General features: G+C 38.7%; 1 protein-coding gene across 4 annotated transcripts in view; it reads left to right on the top strand.

Moving 5' to 3' along the window:
- The window catches only part of PDE1C (phosphodiesterase 1C), a gene marked incomplete at both ends in the record, with an annotated part of 491,455 nt that overhangs the window by 383,155 nt on the left and 83,120 nt on the right, over window positions 1-25,180 (top strand). For 3 of the 4 annotated variants that reach the window (XM_084229771.1, XM_084229772.1, XM_084229774.1), the window contains 6 exons: window positions 6,288-6,401; window positions 8,189-8,371; window positions 9,368-9,434; window positions 14,601-14,717; window positions 16,794-16,934; window positions 25,018-25,118. In XM_084229771.1, coding sequence (XP_084085897.1) covers window positions 6,288-6,401; window positions 8,189-8,371; window positions 9,368-9,434; window positions 14,601-14,717; window positions 16,794-16,934; window positions 25,018-25,118 — 723 coding nt within the window. The remainder of the gene's footprint in view (window positions 1-6,287; window positions 6,402-8,188; window positions 8,372-9,367; window positions 9,435-14,600; window positions 14,718-16,793; window positions 16,935-25,017; window positions 25,119-25,180) is intronic. The other variant, XM_084229773.1, reaches the window with a different exon arrangement.

Below are 25,180 nucleotides of genomic sequence, written 5' to 3'. Positions count from 1 at the left end.
TCTTAAAAGCAACCAAACTCATGCTGCACCCTATCAAAGTGCTCTCGTGTGAGCGTATTGGTGATGCAATGGTCAGGGTGTCAGACAAACCTCATTACAACAAAAACATTGACTACCCCTCTCAGTGAGTACCTGCATGCTTCCTTCTGCTGCTAGATTGATCTTTCTAAACTGCCAGTTTTATCATGCTACCCCTCTACACATTAAAAAAATTACAGGATCTCCCATTATCTCCAGGAAAGAATTTCTTTATCTTAGCACTCTAAACACATCAGGGTCTAATTGCTGTTTCTTCTGAAGTTTTATCTCTTATGCACCCCTGAATTCCAGCCTGCCATGCAATTCCCTGGATGGATCACAGTTTTCAGACTGCCCCCCACCTCTCCAGAGCCCACTTTCTCTCCACACCATCTTGCTGGTCTGGCTGATTCCCAATTGATCTCAAGATAGCGATGACATCATCTCATCTAGGAAGGGCTTTGATATTTGGAGATTCCTCTCTTCTAAGTTTTCTCTGTGCTGTCTTATGCTTCTGCCACACGAGTGCTGTGCTGTACCAATTAGCTGTTTGTCTTTTCTAATTGAGGGAGGATACGGCACTTTCCACATTGTATTCTTACAACCTATCACAGAGCCTGCACAGAAAAAAGTACACAGTAAATGTTGAACGAGTGTTTCAAGTGCAGCCAACTTAATTATAGAAACAAACACATTACCAGAGAAATGCCTGAGTGACATCCTTGAATGGCATTAAAACTTAAACCTAAAAGTCACTTTGGGCATTTTGTTTGGAGAAGTTGTTTTCTGTGGCATTTAGGTGACAGGGAGAAAGCAGCTGTGTGAAAAATACACAGACGCCTTTGCCTTACAAATACACCAATAGGATGAACTAAAATGGAGATTTTTTTATTCAAATGAATTTTTAGGACTCATGATTCATTCGGACATATCTGGGAAGAGCTTTAAAGGGTCTTTTAGATTTTTTTTTTTAAGATTTATTTATGCATACAAGAACTAGTATACAGGCCAGAGGTGTGGGGATGAGAGTATTCAACAGAGACAGAGTGGGGAACAGAACAGGCAGATCAACTGAAATACACTGCTGAGGGGAGCAGCGGGCGAGACAGGAAAGATCTGCAGCGCCACGTGGGTAGCTCCCAGGCCGGGGATCGAACTCGTGCTGCAGTGGCTGTGGATAGCTTCAGAGGTTGCATCTTAACCTCTTGCGCCACCAGGGAGGCCGTCATATTCTTTCAAGTGAAACAAAATGAAACAACAGTCATCATCGGCCATGTCATGCTGACACCTTAGGGACTTTATTCATTGTGAGAGGGAATCATGCTGTGTAGAATGGCCAGACCTAAGAGAGGGTGTTTTATAGTTTTTAGTCTAGTTATTTTGCTTATACTTTTCTGATGATTTCTTTCTAGCAGTGTCTAAAGGTCAGTGAATGTATATACTCTCAAAGCATTGTGCCCCATCCATGGTAAGGAAGTTTTCTAAGTTATGAAGTTGATTTAGTAAGTTGCTTCCTAATAAAGTCAACTCCATTGGCCCTAGAGTTATCTTTGTGGGTGGTGGGGGGAAAGAAGATTGTTTATCTTCTACTCCAATGTCGTTCTGAATTCCAAAATACACTGCTCAGTCCTTTTCTTTTCTTTCTTTTTTTTTTTTTAAAAAAAGATTGATTGATTGATTTATACAAGAACTGGGGTACAGGCCAGATGTGCAGGAGGGTGAGAGGATTCACCAGAGACAGAGTGAGGAACAGAACAGGCAGACTGAGGAAATACACTGCTGAGGGGAGCAGGGGGTGAGACAGGAGAAGTCTGCTGTGCCATGTGGGACCCTCGCCGACCCACCGGGATCAATCCGGCGCTGCAGAGGCTGCAGACAGCTTCACAGTGCTGTGCTCAACCGCCTGCACCACCAGGGGAGGTCCTCGGTCCTTTTCTTACTTAATTCCTCTTTCCCAACACTTTCATGCATCCCCATGATGGGTCTCAAGGAAACTTGGTGTCTAGGATGTCTCTGGACTTAAGAGCACAGAGAACTGAAGTCATGCAACATTCCCTCGCATGCCTGTAGCAAGGAAGCATATAGAAAGCAATTTTTTTTTTTTTTGAGAAATGAAAAACTCATGTAAAGATGTAATGGCTCATCTACAATGTAATTATACATTATCTTAACTGAAAGACATCTTGCCAAAACTTGAAAGCGTAAGCTATTCCTAAAATGGTGCTGTGCTTCTACACTGGAACTATTATCTGGCAGCCACAGTGACAGAAATAGATGGAGTGCTGGAAACTATGAGTATCTACTCCGAAGAAAAACTTTATTATCATTATTGCATATTTCCCCTCTCCATCCCTCTAGCCAACCCCCCTGTCCTTTCTTCCTTCCTTGGACCCCAACTCCTTTTGGATAGTATTGAAAAGGTAAATATACAGACTACAACTTACTAGAACACCTCTTTTGGGGACCTTCACCTTTTAAGTAAAACGAATTCACCGACAAACTTTGCTGGGAAACCAACTGAAGGCACTGAGCCTTCCTGCCATAGTATTCTCCAAGTTTAACAAAAATACTTCATAATATGGATATGAAATACCTTGGTTATTTGTAGACAACTTCTTTTAAAAAAAAGATTTATTTATTTTTGCATACAAGAACGGGGGTGTAGGCCTGAGTTGCGGGGGTGAGAGGATTCACCAGACAGAATGGGGAGCAGAACAGGCAGATCTACTGAAATACACTGTTGGAGGGAACAGCGGGCCAGACAGGAGAGGCCTGCTGCCTGCCAAACCCTGGCTGGCCAGGGTTTGAACATGCTGCAGTGACTGGTGATAGCTTGATAGTGCTGTGTCTATAACCCCTGTGCCACCAGGTTGGCCCCTAGACCACCCTTCTGAATATGATTTTGAGATCCAGGGGAAAACTGTATGCTGGTGAAAAATTAGGGAAGGTTCCTTTTTATTCCCAAACATTTTAGGAAATTTTTCTATTTTTGAGACTCATTAGTGAGCAGTGGTAAAAACTGGGAACTCATGAAACCCCCCAGCCCTCCTCCCTGGCATGAAAAACCACTGTCCTAGAGTATGCATATCTTAAAGATTTTTTATTTCTATTTTCTGGAAAAGCATATTAATTATGGAATTTTGAACTTTTCCATCCTCTACCCTGAGCATATATTTGTCAACTTCACATACCCATGGAAATTCTGCTAAGTATAGATTTAATGATTGATAGCTTAAATTATGCCCTATTAGCCTCAAAAACTGGTATTGTTGTTAAATAGCTATTTGGCATGATACAAGTATATGACCAGTTTAAATTCTTGTTATTTTGTGACATCTATCTATTTATCTACTAGCTATCTACTAGCTATCTGTTTATCTATCTTCTCTCAAAGATTTTCAAGTTCTTTGTTCTTTGAAATAAAAAGTTGCAACAGCATATATTGGACCTTCTCTTTCATTCCCCCCCCCCCCCGGTTTTATTTGATCTTCTTCATTTGTGCAGGCTTTCGTCTGGGAACATTTAGTGGATTAATGCTACTTCTGTTTATTTCCTATGGAAGCTCTGTTATAAACAGATAGGATCGTGTGTTTCTTACTTCTCTTAGTCTTATATTTTTCCTCATCATTTTTTCTGTTCTGTTTTTCCCTTTTAGGTTTTGAGAATTGAGATAGGTTCTATTGAAGATTCTTGTCAATTCCTGAAAGACTCTTTAAGCTTCAAATGAAGAGAGACTATTTTTAAGTTTAAATTTACGCTCATTTTATTTTGCCCAGTTCAGAGTCCAAAAACCCAAGGAGGTAATTGGGCCCTGGAGGTGAGAGTCAAAACTGGAGGCAGCCTTAGCCAGGAGTGCATTCTGCTGAAGAGCTTCCATTCCTTAGTTGGAACAGTGCTAAGGACTTGCTGCCACAGCTTCCCCATTCTCTGGCAAGCTGACTGTCCACCGCGTGTGACTGGGAAGTCCTTCCGTTCCATCTCCCTGTCTCATGCTGCCTCCAAAACCAGAACACTTTCTAGTGCTGCTGGTGGAGCTGCGGGGCTGACCTGTACCCCCAAACCTGCCAAAACCTCTGCTGATTTCCGCTGCATAGTGCCCTTTTGCATGTTGGAGATTCACAAGTCAAGTAGCCACTACCCTTAATCTGATATCCTCTGCATTTTACATCGTTGAAATTCCTGGGAATTTCTCTTGTATAACTTACACTTGCCTACTCTTAAAGGTTGATTTGGCATTTTTGCTCATTCTTAATTGATCGTTTTCATGGCGATCTGGAGAGGAGTAGTTTATATTAGTCAAGAAGTAGACCTGTTCTCTTTTATGTATGCTAGTCTGAGCATATTTTGAAGTCAGGAAGTTGGAACAGCTTTGGGAAATGGAGACGTGATGTGAAGTATCCTGCCAGGATGTTTCTCATTTGGTTACTGATGGTGGTCAAGGCCGCTGAATAACAAGACAACAATGGCCTGATGGTAACAGTTGCCTTAAAAAATAACTGGGAAATAGGAGGGTGTTGTTTAAGAGTACAAACTTCCAGTTCTGATTTATTTATTTATTTATTTTAAAAAGATTTATTTATTCAAGAACCAGGGTACAGCCCAGATGCGCGGAAGGGTGAGAGGATCACCAGAGACAGAGCGGGGAACGAAACAGGCAGACTGACTAAACACACTGATTAGGGGAGCAGCAGGTGAGACAGGAGAGGTCTGCTACACCATGTGGGACCCTCACCCGCTGGCTGGGATTGAACCAATGCTGCAGAGGCTGTGGACAGCTTCACAGCACTGCGTTCAACCGCCTGCGCCACCAGGGGAGGCCCCCAGTTATGATTTAAATATGTTCTGGGGCTCTAATTACAGCATGGTGACTACACTGAACAATACTACGTTGCATAGTTGAAAGTTGCGAGCATCTTAAATGTGGATCTCACCACATACACAAAGATAATGTGGTGATGTGATATGATGGATGTGTTCACTAACTATTTTGGCAACTGCATAGCATGTGTATGTGCATGAAATCATTATACAATGTGGTATGTCAATTAAATCTCAATAAAGCTAGAAAAAAATAATCGTGGGTCACATTGTGACTATATTCATCTCAATTTGATTCCATCTTTATGTCAACTTAGGAAGTTTGGTTGGATTTCCATTTTATAGCTGGCACTCAGAGAAGGTAAATAACCTTGCCTGGTACTACATAGCGACTCTGCTGTGAAGTGGGATTTGAAACTAAGATTGTCCTCAGTTTCTGCTCATGACTTTGCTGACTGTTGAACAGCCTGGAGAGTTTTTCCAAATTCCAAATCTCTGTGGCATTTACAGTTTTCCCAGTTACTAGTCTTGGCCATTGTTTGGCATCAGCTCTCATCTATACTGAGAATTTCTCTGTGCAAATAATGTTCGTGTAAATAAGAGAGAAGCACGTTTCATCATTTGTCTTACACTGTCTACAACTCGATTAGCAGTGGGCAATGTCTTATCTTTAGTACTTTGGCTTATTGTGCTTTCTCATTTTTGAAAAAGTAGGGTATTTACCTGTTAAATAGAAGAATTCTCCTTTAGGAAAAGAGCTTGTCTTCATGTATTCTTTATATAACTCTCTATGGTTGTTTTGTGGCTTAAATCTCCTTTCCTGACTTGGGGCACTTGTGGGCTGGTGGCTTGCTGTTCTCTATGGCCACTGTGAGCACAGCACCCACCTTCCATGTAACAGAATCTCTAATGGTGCTTAGTGATGTTGCTGCTGGTCATGCTTTACTACCTTGAAATAACACCAATAAAATTGAGAAGCAAAATCACTGATAATTTGGGAACTTTTTGAAAGATAAATTGGGTAAAAAGGGTCATTGAACGGTGAAGAATTGGAAACCATACTTTTGGTGTTGAACATAATCTATTATAGATGAATGTTGGTTTATAATGCTGTACTCCTGAAAATTATATAGCATTACAAACCAAAGTTACTTTTATATAATTTTTTTAAGAAAGAAAAAAGGTAGTTAGAAGGTATTGGGGTGGTTGGTGCCTGGTGGATGAGACCATGTTAGGTTTTGTTTTACAATGGCAAAAATTTTTCGTACTTATTTTATGATTTTCTCTTTTGAGAAATACTGATCAGCTCCATCATTCGACTTGTGTTTTCCTGTCACATATGTTGGAATAAATAAAAGCATTTGCTGAATATAAAATTTATAACTTTAATTGTAGGATCATTCCCTTGTTTCCTCTATTCTAATTGAATTATATCTCCCCCACCCCTTTAGGTTACGGTCTTTGGTCAAACAATTAGAGAGAGGGGAGGCTTCGGTGGTAGATCTTAAGAAGAATCTGGAATATGCAGCTACAGTGCTTGAATCTGTGTACATCGACGAAACCAGGTAAGCTAAACGTGACAGAGGTTAGCACAGCGACCGTGGCTTTTCTAAGGGTGTCCCCCCCCACCCCGGCAAGGGTGGGGTAGTATTCAAATGACTGGGCTTGGAACTTGAAGTTCCACAAACAAACGGGATAGACTAAGATATGTCAGATATCCTTTGCACCTTTTTCATCTATAAAATGGAACTGATCTCCCAGCCATTATGGCAATGAAGTGAGATAATTTATGTAAGAGGAGAAAAAGGAGTTTCTAAAAATATTTTATCAAACTCAGATTTCCATGGTATATTGCATAGTGTTAACTTGTGTCTAAAAATGATGTCCATGTTTTAAGGTATATTATCCATCCATAAGTGGAGATTCCTGAAGGGAGAGAGAAACATCTGTTCTCTCTAGCACCCAGTGTTCCCCCTAAGAGCTTATGTATGTTAATGATTTTCTTAGCAGAGTCTTTCCATTTGACTTGTGCAAAATTATTAAAGAAATTCCAGTTACTTAATGTACTTGAAAGTAACCAAGCGGCTTTTTTTTGGGGGGGAGGGAGGTCAAAATGGTAAATAAGGAAGTGTTTTTCTCTTTTTTTTCTAATTTATGATGTTTTACTTTTCTATGGCAATTTCTGATCTGAAAAGGTTTCCCTGTTTTCTAAGGGCTATGTAGTTTAGGTTTTGGTGATGTGTTTGTCTCCTTATTTAAGGACATTTGCGATCAAAACTTTTTCCAAATTCTGTATTTCCCTCCTCTTCTCCCCAATTGATGTGTCTAAAAGAAAAAAAAAATACCCTCACTGATACTTACTTTTACTGTTCATTTTTGATAGGGTTTAATGTTAGTATAAAATACGATTTTCAAGTTTACTATTCTCTGTATGTTCTTTTCTAGTTTTCTAACCTATGAGCAATTTTGCAATCACTGTGTAAAGAATTGCACTGTTGTGGAAATTTTGCTTAAGTTTAGACATTAGCATTCTGCATGACTTATCAAACTAGAGAGAATATCAGTTGACATCATTTAGGTTCATTACTTCGGAGGACTGTGTTGAGGTGACTTATGTAATACTTCGCAGAGCATTTATTTTTGTTTCTTTTCAGAGTCTGTGCTTTTGGGATATAACTGACATGTAACATTGTATAAATTTAAGGTGAACAATATGTTGACTTGATATATTTATATAGGGAGAGCTATTGCAATATACTCACCATCATAATGTCAGCCAACACTTCTATCATACCATATCATATAATTACTGCTTCTTTTTTGTGGTGGAAACAAGATCTATCTCTTAGCAACTCTTTATGGTAAATATTGTCATCTATAAGAAAGTCTTCAAATGTCCATATTTTTAAACGGACATATACTGTAATGCCATATGACCCATCTATGAAATAAATTTCCATGTGAATGCATTTTAAAATGGAAGGTTGATTCCATTCAAATTAGACAAACCTAGGGATAAAGATACTGGGTATTCTCGAGTGTGAGGGGTCTGAGATCCAGGAGCTTGAGATGGAGACTTTTAGACTTTCCAACTCCTTGGAACCTCTGTCCAGTCTTGTGGACAGAAAACCATCCTGGACCATAAATGATGGGAAAGGCCATTCTGAAAGAGATGGTTCTCACAAGCCTTACTGTAAAGGTGCTATATTTGTTAGGTGGCTAATTTAATTTGGTTTCCTTGCACCTGTGTGTTCAGGTAGGCTAGAGATAGAAACAGTTGTTTTGAACAGAAAGTTCTCACTTCAGATTTCATCTCCATGTCCTGATTGTGTATTGGGTTTCTTGCGTTCAGGCGACTCCTGGATACAGAGGATGAGCTCAGTGACATCCAGTCGGATGCGGTGCCTTCTGAGGTTCGAGACTGGCTGGCTTCCACCTTCACCCGACAGATGGGGATGATGCTCAGAAGGAGTGAAGAGAAACCACGATTCAAGAGCATTGTCCATGCAGTACAGGCTGGGATCTTTGTGGAAAGGTAAATACAGACGTCATTCAGGAACCAGAGCAGCAAAAGGAACACCAGTTTTTGTAACTGGAAGCTTTGCTTCAATGTAATCCTGGTACCTTTATAAATACTTTTCTATTTAAATTTTGTGTTTTAAATATTTAGTATCTTTATAAATATCGATATTATAAATGTAACTATCTGGCTGGGAAAGGATAGTCTTGAATAAGAAATGACAAAAAATTATGTATTTTTAATCTCTGTAGCATCATTAGGACAAACTGCATTTGTTCAAAATTCCTTTTGTTAACCAGAAAAGATGTAGTTTGAGTTCAAACTCTAGATTCTTCAGAAGAACATCATTTAATATATCATTCGTTAGCATATGTGGATGGTGTCTGCATTTGGAACAAATCAGGGATATTTTGGGGTTGTTGACCCAGAGGAGACAGTTGTTTAAAGGAATTGAGTTCCCCATGACACTTTCCAATTTTGTTAACCATTTTGTTCTTTGAAATGGAATTGCCCTGGTTCTTAAAAATTGAGAAATAGAGTTACTCTTCCTGTAATTCTTTTTGCACAATTATGTGTTTAGAAATACCATGGTCAGGTCAAAGTTCACCTGGGACATTTTTCCTTCTAGTTTTTGACAGTTCTAAAGAGCAATCTCTTCTGAATCAGTTACCTCTAGAAGTTCTCCTTTCAGAAAGTACCACATTGCATACTGTCCATGTCACTTCTGGCAGAAGAGGTGACCCCTTTTTAATACTTAATTTCCCATTTGGGACGCACAGATAGTTTTTGTCCCTAGAGGTTCATGTGTTTTCAATTGCTTTAATTTCTTTAGAATTTAACATTTAAGCCACTTGAGTGACTATGAAATAGGTTGTAAATGAATTTTCAGGTTCCTTGGGTAACCAGGTGATGCCCCTTCTCATATTCTATCAAAACTTGTTATAAATCTGTGACTTGCTAATCCTCCTTTGTCAAATACAATATTGCATTTTCCCCCTCTGATTTTGCCAGAATGTACAGACGAACATCAAACATGGTTGGACTGAGCTACCCACCAGCAGTTATTGAAGCTTTAAAGGTAACACCAATGAAAAGTCTTGACTATGTACATTGTACCCAATAAAAAATTCAGTTAAATTTGTTACAAAATAAGTTTTCATACAGTTCATGTATAGTTTTCCCAGTCATTTACGACTTTTTGTTCTTTTATTACCTTTTACTAATCTATTTGAACAGTATCACTCTATTTTGAGTCTTGGTCTTGCTAATTAAAAAAAGTCAAACGCTGGGTGGGTTTTTAATTCTTTCTGTTCCCCTGGAATAGTTTAGTGATCTGTACATTGTGGTACACAGACTGATTTTGACTCTAGGAGATCAAATTTGTTGTGGTTATAGGTATTCAACATCAGGCCTTTGGTGATCATAATTTTACCATTATCTGATTTCTTACTCAAAGTTCATTGTAGATTAAAAAAAAAAAAAGCAAACTTAGAAAGTCACATGCATTTAGAGGCAGAACTAAGGCTTGCTACAACCTTCTCTCAATAACATTTTGCTGCAGGAATGAATGCCCCCAGCGCCTTTGTCCTTTCCACATATAGTACTATTCTCTGAAGCCTCTCCCTGGGTCTAAAAGCTCCATGGGAAGACATGCAGATGTTTGCATTTAAGTGAACTGAATGCTGCAGAATTACTCCCAATCAAGCAAACTTCTGGATTGTAGACTATCTTTATGAGGCCCAAAGCAGATGTACCCCTATGGGTGTGATGTTGCAGATCCACAGGGCTGGGGGCATCCCAGCTGGGTTAAAGCTATTCTGGCTTCTGGATGGAGCACAGGGCTGTGCTGAGACCTAGGATCACTGGACTGGTTGACTTTGCCAGGTGCCTACACTAGAAGTCATTCACTTGCTAGGAACGTCCTACCTTTCTATTGTTAAAACATTTTGTTGCTTTGCTCTCAAACCTGAAAAGGGTATTATCTGATGATATTTTCAGAAGATAACTGAAATTGCCATGTCATGAAAGGAGGGGTAGGGTGCTTCTTAATATAATGTCAGGAAAGAGTCCTTTAGGGTTATTTTGATTATGTATTCATGGTGCTCTCTTTTATCTCAGAGACATTCAAGGGCTGAGTTTGTGAGACCCATATATGCAGGCATCTTTTTTCGGTCTTTCTTTTCCTCTGTCTTTTTAGCTCTTATAAGAACAGAAAGGATATGTAAGAAGGATAAAAGAAAAAGTTAAATGTTTTCTCTTATTCCTCTTTAACCACACACTTATGCCCAATACCTCAGTGTGATTTATAGCTCATTTAATCAGTGAAATCACTTCACAAGAACAATGTTTCATAAAACTCACTATGAAGTTGCATTGATTTTGATAATTGAACTTGAAACAGTCAGTGAAAGTCTTTTTAATTTCTTCCTTTATTGTGAACATAAATACAGGTGGTTATATCGATACAAAGAAATTTATGAAAATATTTCTTCCTAAAAGAAGCAGCTTTTGTATGCAGACTAACTGAAGAAAAGGTGGGACAACTTGTTATGCTCATGAGCTGTTATTTTACTTTTGGGGAAAAATAACTCTCAGATGCACACAAGTTGTCTCTCTGAGTGAAAGATACTAGATGTTTCAGACAAAGAATGAGCACTAACTTGGAATTGCTACCCTTCTCCACATGTATTGCTTGTGTGTACATAAGCCTAAAACTGATATTTCTCTTGTTCTCCTGTTTACTGGGGAAGTTCAAGACCTTTTTACAATGTACTATGTTTCCGCCTCCCAAGACTCTGGTTTTATTTGCAGTGGATTGGAGGTGAGTTGGAGAAATCACAAGTGCCGCGGACCAGCCCAGCAGTGGCGGGAGATTGAGACAATCTCAGGGTTGAATGTGAATGAGCAAAAGGTGATCGAAGGAATTAGGGCGAGGGACAAGAAAGAATGACACACAGACACACTCAAGGGAGAGTGAAAATCTGAGTGCAATTTATTGAAAGCAATCTTCTCTTTTTATACATTTTTACAGTAATTACTTCATTGTGTTTTGCACAGTGTCTGGTTAATCATTTACCAAGGCATAAGTGCATATTGTGTCATATATCATTACATCTTGCTTATTATCTATCAAGAAATCAAGTGCAAATCAAGAACATTTCTTACTCTAATCTCCATACTGGAGGTTCACTCTAGCACATTTGCATTATGATTACATTGTTATTATTATTTTAGTATTATATTTTTCATATACTATTATTTATTCTTATACCTTTGTTTGGCTATATTATTTACTAAGTAATAGAATCAGTTTCCATGGCTGCATTCCTTTACTATGATCCTTGTTACTGGCAATGAGTAACAACATATTTTGGTGGTGCCTTAACAACGCCCAGGCCTAATTGTTCCAGTTATTCGTCATGGCTGAAAAGGTGGGAACCAAATTCCCCTCGGGGACTGCGTCTGTCTTAGGTTGTCAGAATTCACTTCCTGATCTTACCCGTCATTGACTGTCCAGTCCAGCGCACAGGGGCAGGGGGCTTATTATGCCACACTAGCACAGCCACCCAATTAATGCGAGATTGTGGCAATTGTCACATTGCTCTCAGGAGCCGCCACACACAAGGATGGATTCTTCTTTTATGTAGTGCCTGTTAGGAAAAGGTTATTTCCACTTTGCCACTGGCAGTTTATGTGGAATCACTATTGTTTTCTTCTAGTACAGAAAATTTCCCCAAAGACTGAGAGAATACAATTCAATAAAATACCCACGCTGCTACTGTCATGTTAAACTTTGTGATTATTCTAAGAACATGGCCTAAAATAACATTTAAGTAAGAGAATAATTAAGCACCACCAACCTCTAGATTTGGAATATGAGAACATGCTTTTCTTCTTTTTGTTTTCTTTCCATTCAATTTATATTAACTTCTAATTTGATGTGTTTGCTTCGGCAGCACATATACTAACTTCTAATTTGGGGTGTCTGAACTCTGGTATTTGGGGTGGGTCATAAATCATGTAGACATGTGCTGTCTTTTGTGGCTCAGGAAGAAACACCCTGGACAGATTCCAGGTTTAAAGAGGGAGGAGGGAGATGAGGAGGATCAGGCTTCCTTTACAGTAGACTGGTAGGGAGTTCCTGCATTTTCTCCATGCCAGTAACCCTGAGGCCAAATTTGGTTAAAGAGAAGTGGCTTACAGCAGTTAAAATTGATGCTTATTAAAATGCAGATTCCAGACCCACACTGGGAGGCTGCAGTTTCCCTCCCAAGAATTACCATTTTTTTCTGAGTGCTCCAGGTGGCTCTGAAGAGCATTAAAATTTGAGAACCACAGTTAACACCTCCCAAACAGGAGGGCCTGGAGAGGACAGCTGTCTCACTGTCTCTTTTTACTCATCCTCCTGTTTCTCTGAGTCCTAATATTCAAAGTTAATCTTGATTTTTTGCTGTGAGAATCTATTTCTTTCCAGTGATATAGAGCCCCACCCCATTTTACTCTGAAGAATAAAATTTAAAATCATCAGACGTGACAAAGTGTCTCTCCACTTACTGAATTGTCAGTGGACTTTTTTTTAGGACCATTGGTCAGACAATAGACATTGTGATGATGCCAATTATAGTAGTAAAGGTGATGCTTTAGATCTTGAGTTCTTGATGACCTCACTACCTGTGGTCTGGCCCTGTTGGTGCCACAGAAGCATTATTCATTGAGTTAAAAATGCCATCTGCTGACAATGATATCACCAGTGGTGTCAGTGGAGTTCTGTGGTTCTGCTACCCAGTGACATTAGACACTTGAATCTGAGGTTGTCACCTTTAAACCTCAGGGAAGTAACATCTGTTTCTAAAGTTGTGAGAATTTGCAAATGCATATAAAATACTTTGCATGTACCTGGCACAGAAAATGTTCTCACTGCTTACAGCCATTTCTTTAGTTATTATAATGAAAGAAAATTTATTGAAGGTTGAGGTGAGGTTCCAACAAGTGTGAATTGAAATGATTCAGTTGGAACCTTTTTGGAAAGGTCTGGTATTCCCTATCTGTGTTTCAGTTTTCTTGTGCCCTGTCATTAATGAGAGAGGCACTTGGTGGTCTTGGGATGATCCTGACCTTCGGGATGGTGGGAGAATGAAGGGTTGAGGTGGGTGCATGATGTTGGGTGCAGTGAGGACAGAGGTAAGGACTCCAGCCCAGCAGTTCCTGAACGCCAAGGTCTCCTTCAGGAACCATCTAAATGTCGCCTCACGGGTGTCCTTTCTGCACTTTCTTTAAAGCTGAAAGTGAAACTCTGGGTGTGATGGGAAATCAAAGAACTGTTGCCTTTACTATTGCTTAAACACACCTTTGTTCATTACTTTGCTTTTAAGCCAAAGTTTCAGCAGACAGTACAGTGTTCACAAATATTTTGGAGTAGCTATTTATAGACAGGTTTTGAACTTCAAGAACAGTGTATGAAGAGTGTGTTTAACTTAGTTCTTCATTTTACTCTTTTCAGCAAAGTAATGTGATAGGTTTAAGGACTAGGTCCCTGGATCGGTGACTCCAAAAGTGGTAGTGTTTTTCTGTCTGTGACATGAAAGCTTTTTCCTTGCTTTCAGCTCAGGAGTTTAGATTGAAGTGGCTTTTTATATTGTACACCTTGTTTCTGTACACTTTTAAGTGGGTTAACACTCAGTGTGGAAAAAGAATAATTCAGTAGATAGTATCAAGCAGATGGGGAGAAATTTAAAGTAGGGAAGCACCCTAGGTAGTCATGAGTGAATTAAGAACATGGCATTTAGCAATTGTAGCTGGAGGGCCTGATGGAAAGATTCTGAACTTAGTCAACAGTTAAGCATTATCTGTGTTCTGGCCCCACGCATGTTCCTAGAACTTATTCACAGTGGGTCTTGGGGAAATTAGATAACTTCTCTGTTTTCTCATGTGTAAAGTGAAATATTATTACCTAATCCCTACAGTTATTTTTAGGATAAATTTTATTCATCCCATCACAATGCTGAACAATTGTTAGGCACTCAGAGATTCTAGCTGTGATTAGTAATAATTCTATTTAGTATTTTATCAGGAATGTTACGTATCTCTGCCAGGAGGGGAAAAGTGAGCATGAGAGGGGCTTTGGATTCTTAGGCTGTGAAATCCCAGGTGAGGGCTGCAGGCTGATCCCAGAGGGGATGGGACAGCAGTAGCTGCATGATCGGCTGTGGACTGATGCCTTATTTCTCTTGACCTTGTTCTGCAGGATGTGGACAAGTGGTCTTTTGATGTCTTTTCCCTCAATGAAGCCAGTGGGGATCACGCATTGAAATTCATTTTCTATGAGTTACTCACACGCTATGATCTGATCAGCCGTTTCAAGGTCAGTGCCTAATTTTTAAAAAATGCACATATTTGTCCATCTTTGCATGAATTTGGGCCAATGCCAAGAGAATCCTTTTAATATAGACTGAAAACTGCCCTGGGTGGCAGCTGCTGCCCTGAATGCTTCTGTGGTGGGAACTTTTTGTTACTCCCTTGCCTGGCTGGGCTCATTGTCAAGGAGAGGCTGGAGCTTCCATTTAGAACCAAACAACAATAAAAAGACAACTATAAATCAGAGACATTCTGCAGGGGAAGGGGAGGAAAAGTGACCAGGGTGAGGGCTGGAAGAACCCAAGGGACTGCTGTGATGGTGCAAGGATAGATTGGTGGTGAAATTCTATGGGACTACACCTGAGAAAAGAAAGCAAACATTGTAAAAAAAACCCAAAAAAACAAAAAAAATAACAATAATATAACCCCATTTTCCTAGAAGTACAACTTGAAGCCTCGACTGGCAGAACCTTTTTGAGGCTCTACCCACAGGTCTCATTTCAGCCTCATTTCATGTACCATCGACCCCTGCCTGCAAGGAGACAGTAATGGAGACAGAGTGCACTTCTGTCTCTGCAAACTTTTTTTCACACCACTTGGCTCAAATTCAGACAAACACTCTCACTTATCATTTGTGACAGATCATTGGTATTTCCCAACCATTCATGCTTCAGATTAATTCTTCAACTTAAAGTAAAGGGCATGAATTGTCTCCAGTGTTCAACTCCCCCAACCTTATAATAGCATGAAATCTGGAGGTGCAATGAAGTTCTATGGGGAACCGTGCATTCATTTGCTGACAACTACCATGTCACGGTCTTCAGGCTTCTCTTAAGATGCAGAAGGTTCTGGAAATGGTAGATCTTTTTTCTCTAGACAGCATAGCTTTCTATCACTTTCCTAAGGGCTGTGTATCTGGGAAGGTATTTCTTGCATAGCCACCAGTACTTTAGAGCAGTGGTCCTTAATTCCTTTTGCATCAGAAACCAGCTTAAAAATTCTGTGGATGGTGCAGACCTTTCCCCAGAACAAGGTTTCTGCACATACACACCCCTTTATCAAGCACTTTGGGGATTCATAGCTCTCCCAAGAACAGCTCAAAAAACCCAGGTTCACTGGATATTCATTTTGTAAAATGATAATGATTTCATCTCTAATATCTAAAAGGCAATATTTAAATTAAAAAGAAATCCACCAACAGTCAATACTGAAGAATGTGCCCGAGGTAAAACATGCTATAAACTCTCAGGAATCATTAGCATAGCATTTTCCATTTTTTCCCTCCTACTAATGTGATTGCTAATCTGGAACATACTCTTTCCTTTCCCCCAGCTTTGGACTTGATAATTTACCTTAGACCAAGGAATTGATCCAAAAAATGAATGCAATGAATGATTTCAGGGTTCCCTTAATTTTTACAGATATTATGTCCTTCACTTTCTGCCACATAGAAAAAGGAGGTATGTGTACTGTATATATTGGAGACAGAAAAGCAATTAAACTTATTGGAAATATTATTCCAGATTATAAGCCTCCAATAATAAATAGACAAATAATGAGTATACAAATACAGCCTGTTTCTGTTACCACAAGTAATAGACTATCCCATTTTGTTTCTTTTTTAAATATGTCTTGTACATACCATTTTCCTTCTAAATGATGGCAGCTTTGTTTATTTTACATTTATTGTATAATTGTGTACTTTTGTTTACTCATAAATAAACGAGATATGCTTCATAATAGCTGGTCTTTGATTTCTCAAAAAATAAAAGGCTTTGCCTGAGAAATATATGAACACATGTCCTGTTTTCACCTAAACATCTTTGAAATTGATCCTGTGTCATTTCTCTGGACCACTGAATGAGAGAACAATGAACAATTTGTAATACAGATTATTTCTAAACCAGACTTCCTGCTAGATTTTTAAATTATCTGATAATTTCTCCAGTGATTTTTATTGTTAGAAAAGTTCTCATTTTTTCATGTGATATGCTTCCAGAAAGAGGCAACCACACTTAGACTTTTGCTTCCTTCCTTAGAGTCATAAAATCATTAGCTAATTAACCTTGCTGGTCTCTTACAGATCCCCATTTCTGCACTCGTCTCATTTGTGGAAGCCTTGGAAGTGGGATACAGCAAACACAAAAATCCTTACCACAATTTAATGCATGCTGCTGATGTGACACAGACTGTGCATTACCTTCTCTATAAGACAGGAGTGGCGGTACGTAAAGATAGGAACTCTCAGATTGTACAAAAGGTGTGATGATGATTTTTATATTCAAGGCTGTTCCTATTCTGATAAGGTCGAATTCACAAGTGCATCATTTTGTGGGCTTCCTGACCCTCAAAAATTGTCTAACTGATCACAGATAGTCTTGGGGTCTTCTTTTGCCTCTGGAATTCTCTCTATCCTTACCAGGTTATGATCAGATTAAATATAGTTTCTAGAACTTAAGAATACCTTAACCTCTGGCTGTGGTCACCAGCGATGACATACATGCATGTGAAATCACGTTGAGTGTACATGGCAGCTGTGTGGCACAGAGCTCACTTCTGGTTTAGACCACTACGTCTTTTTCAAAAGGACAAAGGTTATTCTCATACATTTGAATATTTTGAACCTAAGGGTCAGTCTTTACATCTAATTATTTGAAATTTTTCTTGCTTGCTTTCAACCCTTTAGATTTTTTTTTCAACTAAGGGAGTAAATTTATGTTTCATATTTCTATTTGTGGTCTTTTTTCTTGAGTTAATATTGGTTCACAACACTGTATATGATTAGAAATATATGTTCACACCTCTTCAGATGTATGTTATCACACCATATCTACCACCAAAGCCCCCCATAATCCTCACCGTGGTCCATTGTGTCCCCCTCCTGACTTTCTCTAACCGCTATCCCTCTACCTCTGGTAGCCTCAATTCTACACTCAGATTTTTAGGGCTTGTTTTATTTAGTTTTGTTTCTTCATATTTCACACATGAGTGGTATCATTTGATATTGATCTTTCTCCTTCTGGCTTATTTATCTTAGTATAATTTCCACCTACTGCCACCCAGAAACAGCAAAATGAGATTTTGTTTCATAGCTGTGTAGTTTCTATTCTGTAATCCATTGTATTAATTGATCTGTTCAACTTGGACATCCATGCCTTTGCCCTGTGGCTGATGTAAGACATTAATTTTAAAAGTTAAAAGTGTTAGTGACAAACAGCTAAGTCTCTATGTTAGCTTTCTATGACTTTATTTTGAAATCTTCATAATTGACATCAAGATAGACATTCTTTGGGTATGGTTCTTAATTAGCCCATAAACCCAGTACACATTTGTTATATTTTTTGCTAGGGCATGTTCAAGAAGTTGGTCTAATATCTTGCTGAATTAAAAATGGAATACAGTGGGAGGAGTGTGGGCTTTGGAGCTAGATATAGTTGGCTATAAATCCTAGCTTAATTACTTATTAGATTTTGTGACCTATGATAAATTGCTTGAATCTCTGAGTCAGGATTTCCTAATTTCTAAAATAGAGAAAAACATTCTATCTTGTAAAACTTCTGTGATGGTTAGGGGTAAAGCATCAAAAATCTGAAGTGCTCTGTCTCAGAAAGGAAGTTCAGTAGTTGGGAATTGCTATTAAAACTGGAGGCTTTTCCCAAAATATATCATTGGTTTTTAGTTCTTCTCTATGATTATGCTGATTTCTTGAATATATTATTAAAAACCTTTTTGTTTAATTATAGCAACACTAAAAAAAGTAATTTGTTTACTGCAATAAAGTTTCCGTGCAAGCATGGAACCAAACAACACCCACATTAATATTGCTACTGAGCATTTTTCTGGAGGTCTTAGACAATATTATCCCCCAAAACCAAGAAGTACACCATGACAGTAGTTTGATCATTTTTAAAAAATCAAAAAAACAACTACAAATTAGACAAGCACATTAAAAAAAAAGTAAGTTCAGATTAAAATAGCTGTCCTATACACTAGGTATTAACAAGTACAATAGAAAAAACATTCCCAACAGTTTAAACAGTGATAAATTTTCTACTAAGAACTTCAAAAATGGCATAGAAAAGGAAATGAAAAGACAAAAAACCAATGCTTCAATAAGTGGAGAAACATATTTTTAATGAAATCCTCATTATTATATAGATGTTTATTTTCCTTAAGGTAATCTCTAAATTCAAGGCAATATCAATAAAAAATTTCAACATGAAACAAGATCATTTGAGTCTGAAATTTATGTAAAAATGGATGTCTTGCAACCTTATCACAGACAGTTTTGAAAAAGATAATGTATATGGTGGGTAGTTCTTACTCTATTAAATATTAAAGTATCTGCTGAATCTGTAGTAAGGAAAAATGTATTTGTGCAAAATAGACACTTATAGCAATGGATTTCAGTAGAGCTTCAAAAACTAAACTTGCATATTTATTGAGCACTTACTGGGTATGGTTCCTTTTTTATATGATAGTGGTCTTACAGAACTTGCATTCTAGTGGGAACTTAAAGTAGAAGACCAATGAAAGCATAAATAAGAGAATGACACTGGTGTTCTGTAGAGAATTAAAATTGTGTACTTGTATAGGGAAAATTGGGGGTTTAATTAGATAATTGGGAACGACCTTTCTCCAAAGATAACATTTCATCTGGGGGGGGGGGGTTTGTGATTGTAGGGTTGAACCATACTAAGAACTGAAGAGGAGTGTGCCAGCACAGTGCGTGCAGGGTTGTCCACCTTCATGAGAGCTCTGCAGTATTCAAGGAGCACAGAGCAAGCCTGGTGGATAGCACACATGGAGTTAGTGATGCAAATGAGGTCAGAAAAGAAGGCAGGACACAGACCAGATTTGGCATCGCAAGCATTTGAGTAATTAGACTTGCTTTAACAATGCTTTAGGCAAAAAAAAAAAAAAAAAAAAAAGAAAAAGAAAGAAAGAAAGAAAAGAAACCTTTTTTATCCTCCTGTATAACTTCAAAATATTATGGTAAAGATCAAAATGAAAGTGAAAATGTGCTTTGAACTCATCTATTCAACATTTGTTTAGTTAGTACCTGCTGTGTTACAGTATGCCTTGGGATATAAGGGTGAATCATATATAGCTTCTTCAGTCCTCAAGAAAAACTCCCAAGCATATATGCTAATGCAGGTTATCATTAACATAAATGTTAGATCATAGCAGCCAATGATCATGATGTACTGCATACTGTTCTTAAATGAGCTCATTTGCCATTTACCATTGAATTTTTATTATCAATTCTGGCTATATTCAGAATAATTCTTAAATTTAGAAACTACTTCCCACCCACTCTCTCTTGGAAATGCAGCTTAAAACAAACATCTTTCATTGCAAGCTTACAAAAACAGTGGGGAGCATGCTGATGAATGGAGAACATATTGTTACTCTAACCTTTCATTACAAACCAAGAGGGGGAAATGCTTTAAATCATTTCAGTGTTATAAACTGTAAGATGCACAGGGATTCAAAACATCCCATTGATAAAATGATGTCTTGGCTTCAACATCAACAGTATTACTCATTGTAATCTGCTTATATTACTCATTATTGCTTAACTTGGGTGCATAGAAGACACTTGAATGCTTTCAGAATTAGTTTGCTCGTTCTAAGAGAAAATCCTTGAACAAAATTAGATTGAAGAGTTGTTGATCATTGAATAGAGATGATTCAGACTCCAAACTCCAGTTTGATTTTGATTTGGGTCAAAAGATTCCAAACTCGAAAGCTGCCTCTTGGCCCCTTTCATTGCTTTTGCCAGGCAAGGTGCCATCAATTTTCCTTTTGACTATTTTTTTTTAAGGGAGAAACTGTGTATCTTGTATTTTAGCTCACTTATCACACATAATTATAAGAGAATCACTATGGACATCAAAACAACATTCTGGTTAAAGTGTGCTAAGTAATTTTATTAGACTTTGTAGTTTACATAATTTTGGTCACCATGACCTTTGCCCTCTAGTATCATAACTGTTGATATGTTACATTTGATGGTAAAAGGGACTTTGAGACACAACAAAGTTACTAATCAGAGGATCTTACAGTGGGGCGGTGATGGTGGACTCCCCAGGTGGGACCAATGGAATCTCATGAGTTTTAAAAGTCAAGAGGTGTGGTAGAAAAAAGTGGGAAATAATCAATGAAGCTTTGTAGCTTGAACATGAAGGAAGTCAAGTGGAAAGCATGAGAAAGAAATGAATTCTGCTAATGCCCTAAATGTGCCTGAAGTGAATTTTTCCAAGGAACTTCTAGAGAGGAATGAAGCCCTGAGAACACCTTGATGTCCTGACCAGAAAATCCAACCACGCTATGCTGGATTTCAGAACTGTATGCCAATAAATAGGAGTGGTTTCTTAAAGCTTAAGTTTGCAGTTGTTTGTTAAGGTCACAATAGAAATCTATCAATAATACAGGGGTGAATGCAAATTACTAAAGAAACTGTCAGTCATATATCAAAGTCACAACTGTTAATATTGTCTCTGATATTTTGCTCCTGTCTTTTCCCTTCAGGTTTCCATTGCTCCCCACTTACCCCAGGTGTGTCAATGTGTGTGCACTCACGTGCATGCACACACACACGCACCTCTTGATCTTCTGAGTCACCTGTAGCAAAATTCATGGTCCACTAAAGCATCCTTGTCATTTAATTGGTTGTGACACTCATAATTTGTAGATGGTGATACTGATAGGCTCTGTGACATGTATCTTGTCTTCATTTGATAAACTGGAATAAAATTCGTGCAGAATTGGGCCTCCCCGGTGGCGCAGCGGTTGAGCGCTGGGTTGCGAAGCTGCCCGCGGCCTCTGCGGCGCCGGTTCGATCCCCGGCTGCTCCCCGGCCACCGGAGGAGGGTCCCACATGGCGCGCAGACCTCTCCTGCCGCCCACTGCTCCCCTCAGCAGTGTACTTCCGTCCTTCTGCCTGCTCTGCTCCCTGCTCTGGCTCTGGTGAATTCTCTCACCCTCCCGCGCTTCTGACTGTACCCAGTGCATGTATAAAACAAAACAAACAAAGAAACAAAGAAAGAAAGAAAGAAAGAAAGAAAAACATGCCTCTAAAAAAAAAAAAAAAAAAAAAAAAAATTCGTGCAGAATTAAAACTTCTGACTTCTTAGACTTCCATAAAAGCTGGGTTCACAATAATTAATTTGGAAAAGGTTACGAAAGCTGAGCCATATGAAAACATGAAACTAAATTTCCTTCAAAATAACTTCTCCAACCTTCTACATTCCTGTGAATGATGCCATCTGCTACCACCTGTCGCTTTTTCAGCCACTCAGGCAAGGCACATTGAGGTCATCTTTAATTCCTTGTTCTTCTTGACCACCACCTCTTCTTGCCCCCACATTCACTTCATTGCTAGGCTGCATGGATTTTGCCTCCACACTCTCTACACATCCTATAAAAACTTTCTAGTCCAAAAATACTTCTCTCCTTTCTTCCTTTCGGTGGCAGGCTGACCACATTTTTACCACATCTCTTATATGTAAACGTCACTGCCTATTGAATCCAGTTTGTGTTCCTCATCCTGGCCTTTAATACCTGACATCAGAGGTCCCTAGTCAGCCTTAACTCTCACTCCAGTAAACACAAGAATTTCATTACTCGTGACTAGTAAGCTTTTGCCACTGGGATTTGCTCATTTGATCATTTTTCTAAAAATAACCACTTCCATTTCTTGCTCGGTCCAGTCTTCAATGCCCATTTTAAATCTCTCTCATCTGTGAAGCTGTTTCTCATCTTATCTCATTCTTTCTTTTCTTTTTTTATTTTGCTTTTCCCCCCCAGATAATTTCTCTCCTTTCTTCTTATACTCAAACAGCAAAACTGACTTTTAAGCAACCAAAGGTTTTGTTGAAAAGCCAGAATATTAAAACGAATGTTAAAAGCTAAGGTTTTATTTCTCTTGTTGCATGCTCATTTACTAATGTGTTGTTTTGGTATTTAGAAGAAGGTTACAACTAAGAAATATCTTGTTAGTATATTTGAGTAAGGAAGTTACACTAATACTTGTAATGTGAGAACTGCAATTATGTGATTATTTGAACACCTTCTGAATCACCTGCACCAGTGCTCTGTGATTCAGGTTTATTTACATGGTGCAATGTCTCCCATTCATAACCTTCCTTTAAAATGTTAAATTATCATTGCATGAGTTTGGACAGAGAAGTACATGGGGGACTTGGGTAGAGGGAGTCAGGGAAGCTGGTTGGGGACAGGGTGTTGAAGATGAAAAGAAAGATGTTGCCAACATAAAATATATACATAAATATATATGTTCTTAAAATATTAAGAACATGTGGAATATGAAATTAAACCTGTATGACAGCACACAAAATTGAACTCAAAGATGACTTCAAGATGATGAGTGAGAATTCTGGAGTAATAGTGTGTGGCTTGTCACACGATTAGCTGTGTGACTTTAGTAAGTTAAACACCTCTGAGCTTCAGTTTCATCATCTCTACAGTGGGGATAATAACAGTACCTACCATTAAGGGATTGTCTACTGTATGAGTATTTTAGATATCAAGCACCTAGAATAGACCCTACAGGTGTTAACCCTGATGAGGAGGCTCTTTGCTGTTTTTAAGGTATGTTTTAAAATCCAGTTTGTTGTTTTGGGTTTGTTTTTTTTTTGCAATCTTTACTTATCTTACTCGTTTCTTTATCATTTTATTCTGTTTGTTCTAATTGGAATTATAAAAATGTACCTGTTCATTTAAAAATAATTTTTATTAACTTAAATCCAGTAAATATATTTTATTCACTCTACTTTCATTCAGACTTCAGGCTCTTTGCTGAGTTATGCTAATTTACATACTCATATTTACCTTGCATTTACCCTGCCCCTATGTAAGATTCCTTGTTTTACTTCTTTAAAGTGAAATTGTAACTTAAGCATACTTATGAAGAAAACTGATTGCAGTATCTCTAGATTTATGTTTATTTTCTTCTGCTCTTCCACTGTTGTCACAGCTCTGTCAACAGCACTGAACTGTGTTTGTCCAAAGCACTGAACTTGAATTCTACAGACATACCAACTCCAAATTTGTTTTAATAATTTATTGTTTAATATGATATTCAATGGTATAATTAATTGTTTAATGACATGTTAAATAGGAGCTGGAATACACCACATTGGAACTTGCAAATATCAATTCCAATAGTAATGAAAGTGAGGGCCTCCCTGGTGGCTAAGGGCTTAAGTCTCAGCCCTATGAAACTATGCGCAGCCACTGCAGCACGAGTCGATCCCTGACCAGGGAGCTAACCCACATGATGCAGCAGACCTCTTCTGTCTTGCCCGCTGCTCCCCTCAGCAGGGTATTTCAGTCATTCTGCCTGTTCTGTTCCCCACTCTGTCTCTGGTGAATCCTCTCACTGCCCCCCCTCCACATCTCTGGCCTACAACCCAGCTTTTGTATGCTTAAATAAATAAAATAAATCTTACAAAAAAAGTGATCAGAGAGTATCAATGGTTGGACCAACAGTCACGTGGGCATCAGGAAGTATGGTTTGCAGAGGGAGGAGAAGCAGGAATGAATTCAAAGAGCCCCTGAAAAGGAATTTAATTAAGAGAGCTTCAAATATAGCGGCAGTTATCAAACCCTAGCTTGCATCAGAATTATCTGATGATTTGGTTAAACACAGAGGTGGTCTGAGGCCCAGAGTTTCCAGTCCAGTGGGATCCAAGTGTGATTTGCATTTCTGCCACGCTTCAGATGGTACTGCCTTTGCTGGCCAGGGAACACTCTTTGAGTACCGTTGAACTACAGCCAATCTTAGTGGTGTGTATGGGGCTCCTCAAACATCAGTATTTGTTAGGCAAAGGCCACGTTTCTCTCTCCATGTGTCTCTGTCTAACCCCTTTCCGTGGATAGACATTAGATTTCCTGTTACTCTTAGTTCTTGGTATTGTGTTGAAATTTTAACTTACTTTCTGTGTCTACCTATGGGTTTTATTTGGAATTTGGGAGAGTATGCAACGAGCATTAAAAAAATACCGTGTTCATTATATTTTGCTTCCTTGAAAAAGTTAGCAGTCCAACCTTGCTGGGCCTGCTGTTTTCAAACCACATGTCCCCCCCCCTCCCCACCACCCCTTCTCCTCACAGAAACACACACACACACAAACATTTCTGTCTGTCAGAAAATGTGTGTTTGGCAATAGCTTGCCAGCTGCAGGGTGCAGAGGCAGCAATGTGGGTGTGTTGTCAGCAAGCTGAAGACTTTGTCTGAGAAAGAGACAGATTATCTGATTGCTCTGTAATCTCCCTTTCAGAACTGGCTGACGGAGCTGGAGATCTTTGCTATAATCTTCTCAGCTGCCATCCATGACTATGAACACACCGGAACCACCAACAATTTCCACATTCAGACCCGGTGAGAATGTTGAAGTGTTTGGATAAGAGGCAAAGGGGGCAGGAACAGAGTTTTAGAACTCA

This window comes from Talpa europaea (assembly GCF_964194135.1).
Source record: "Talpa europaea genome assembly, chromosome: 3".
NCBI classification, from domain to species: domain Eukaryota; kingdom Metazoa; phylum Chordata; class Mammalia; order Eulipotyphla; family Talpidae; genus Talpa; species Talpa europaea.
This window is presented reverse-complemented; position numbering and strand designations above follow the sequence as displayed.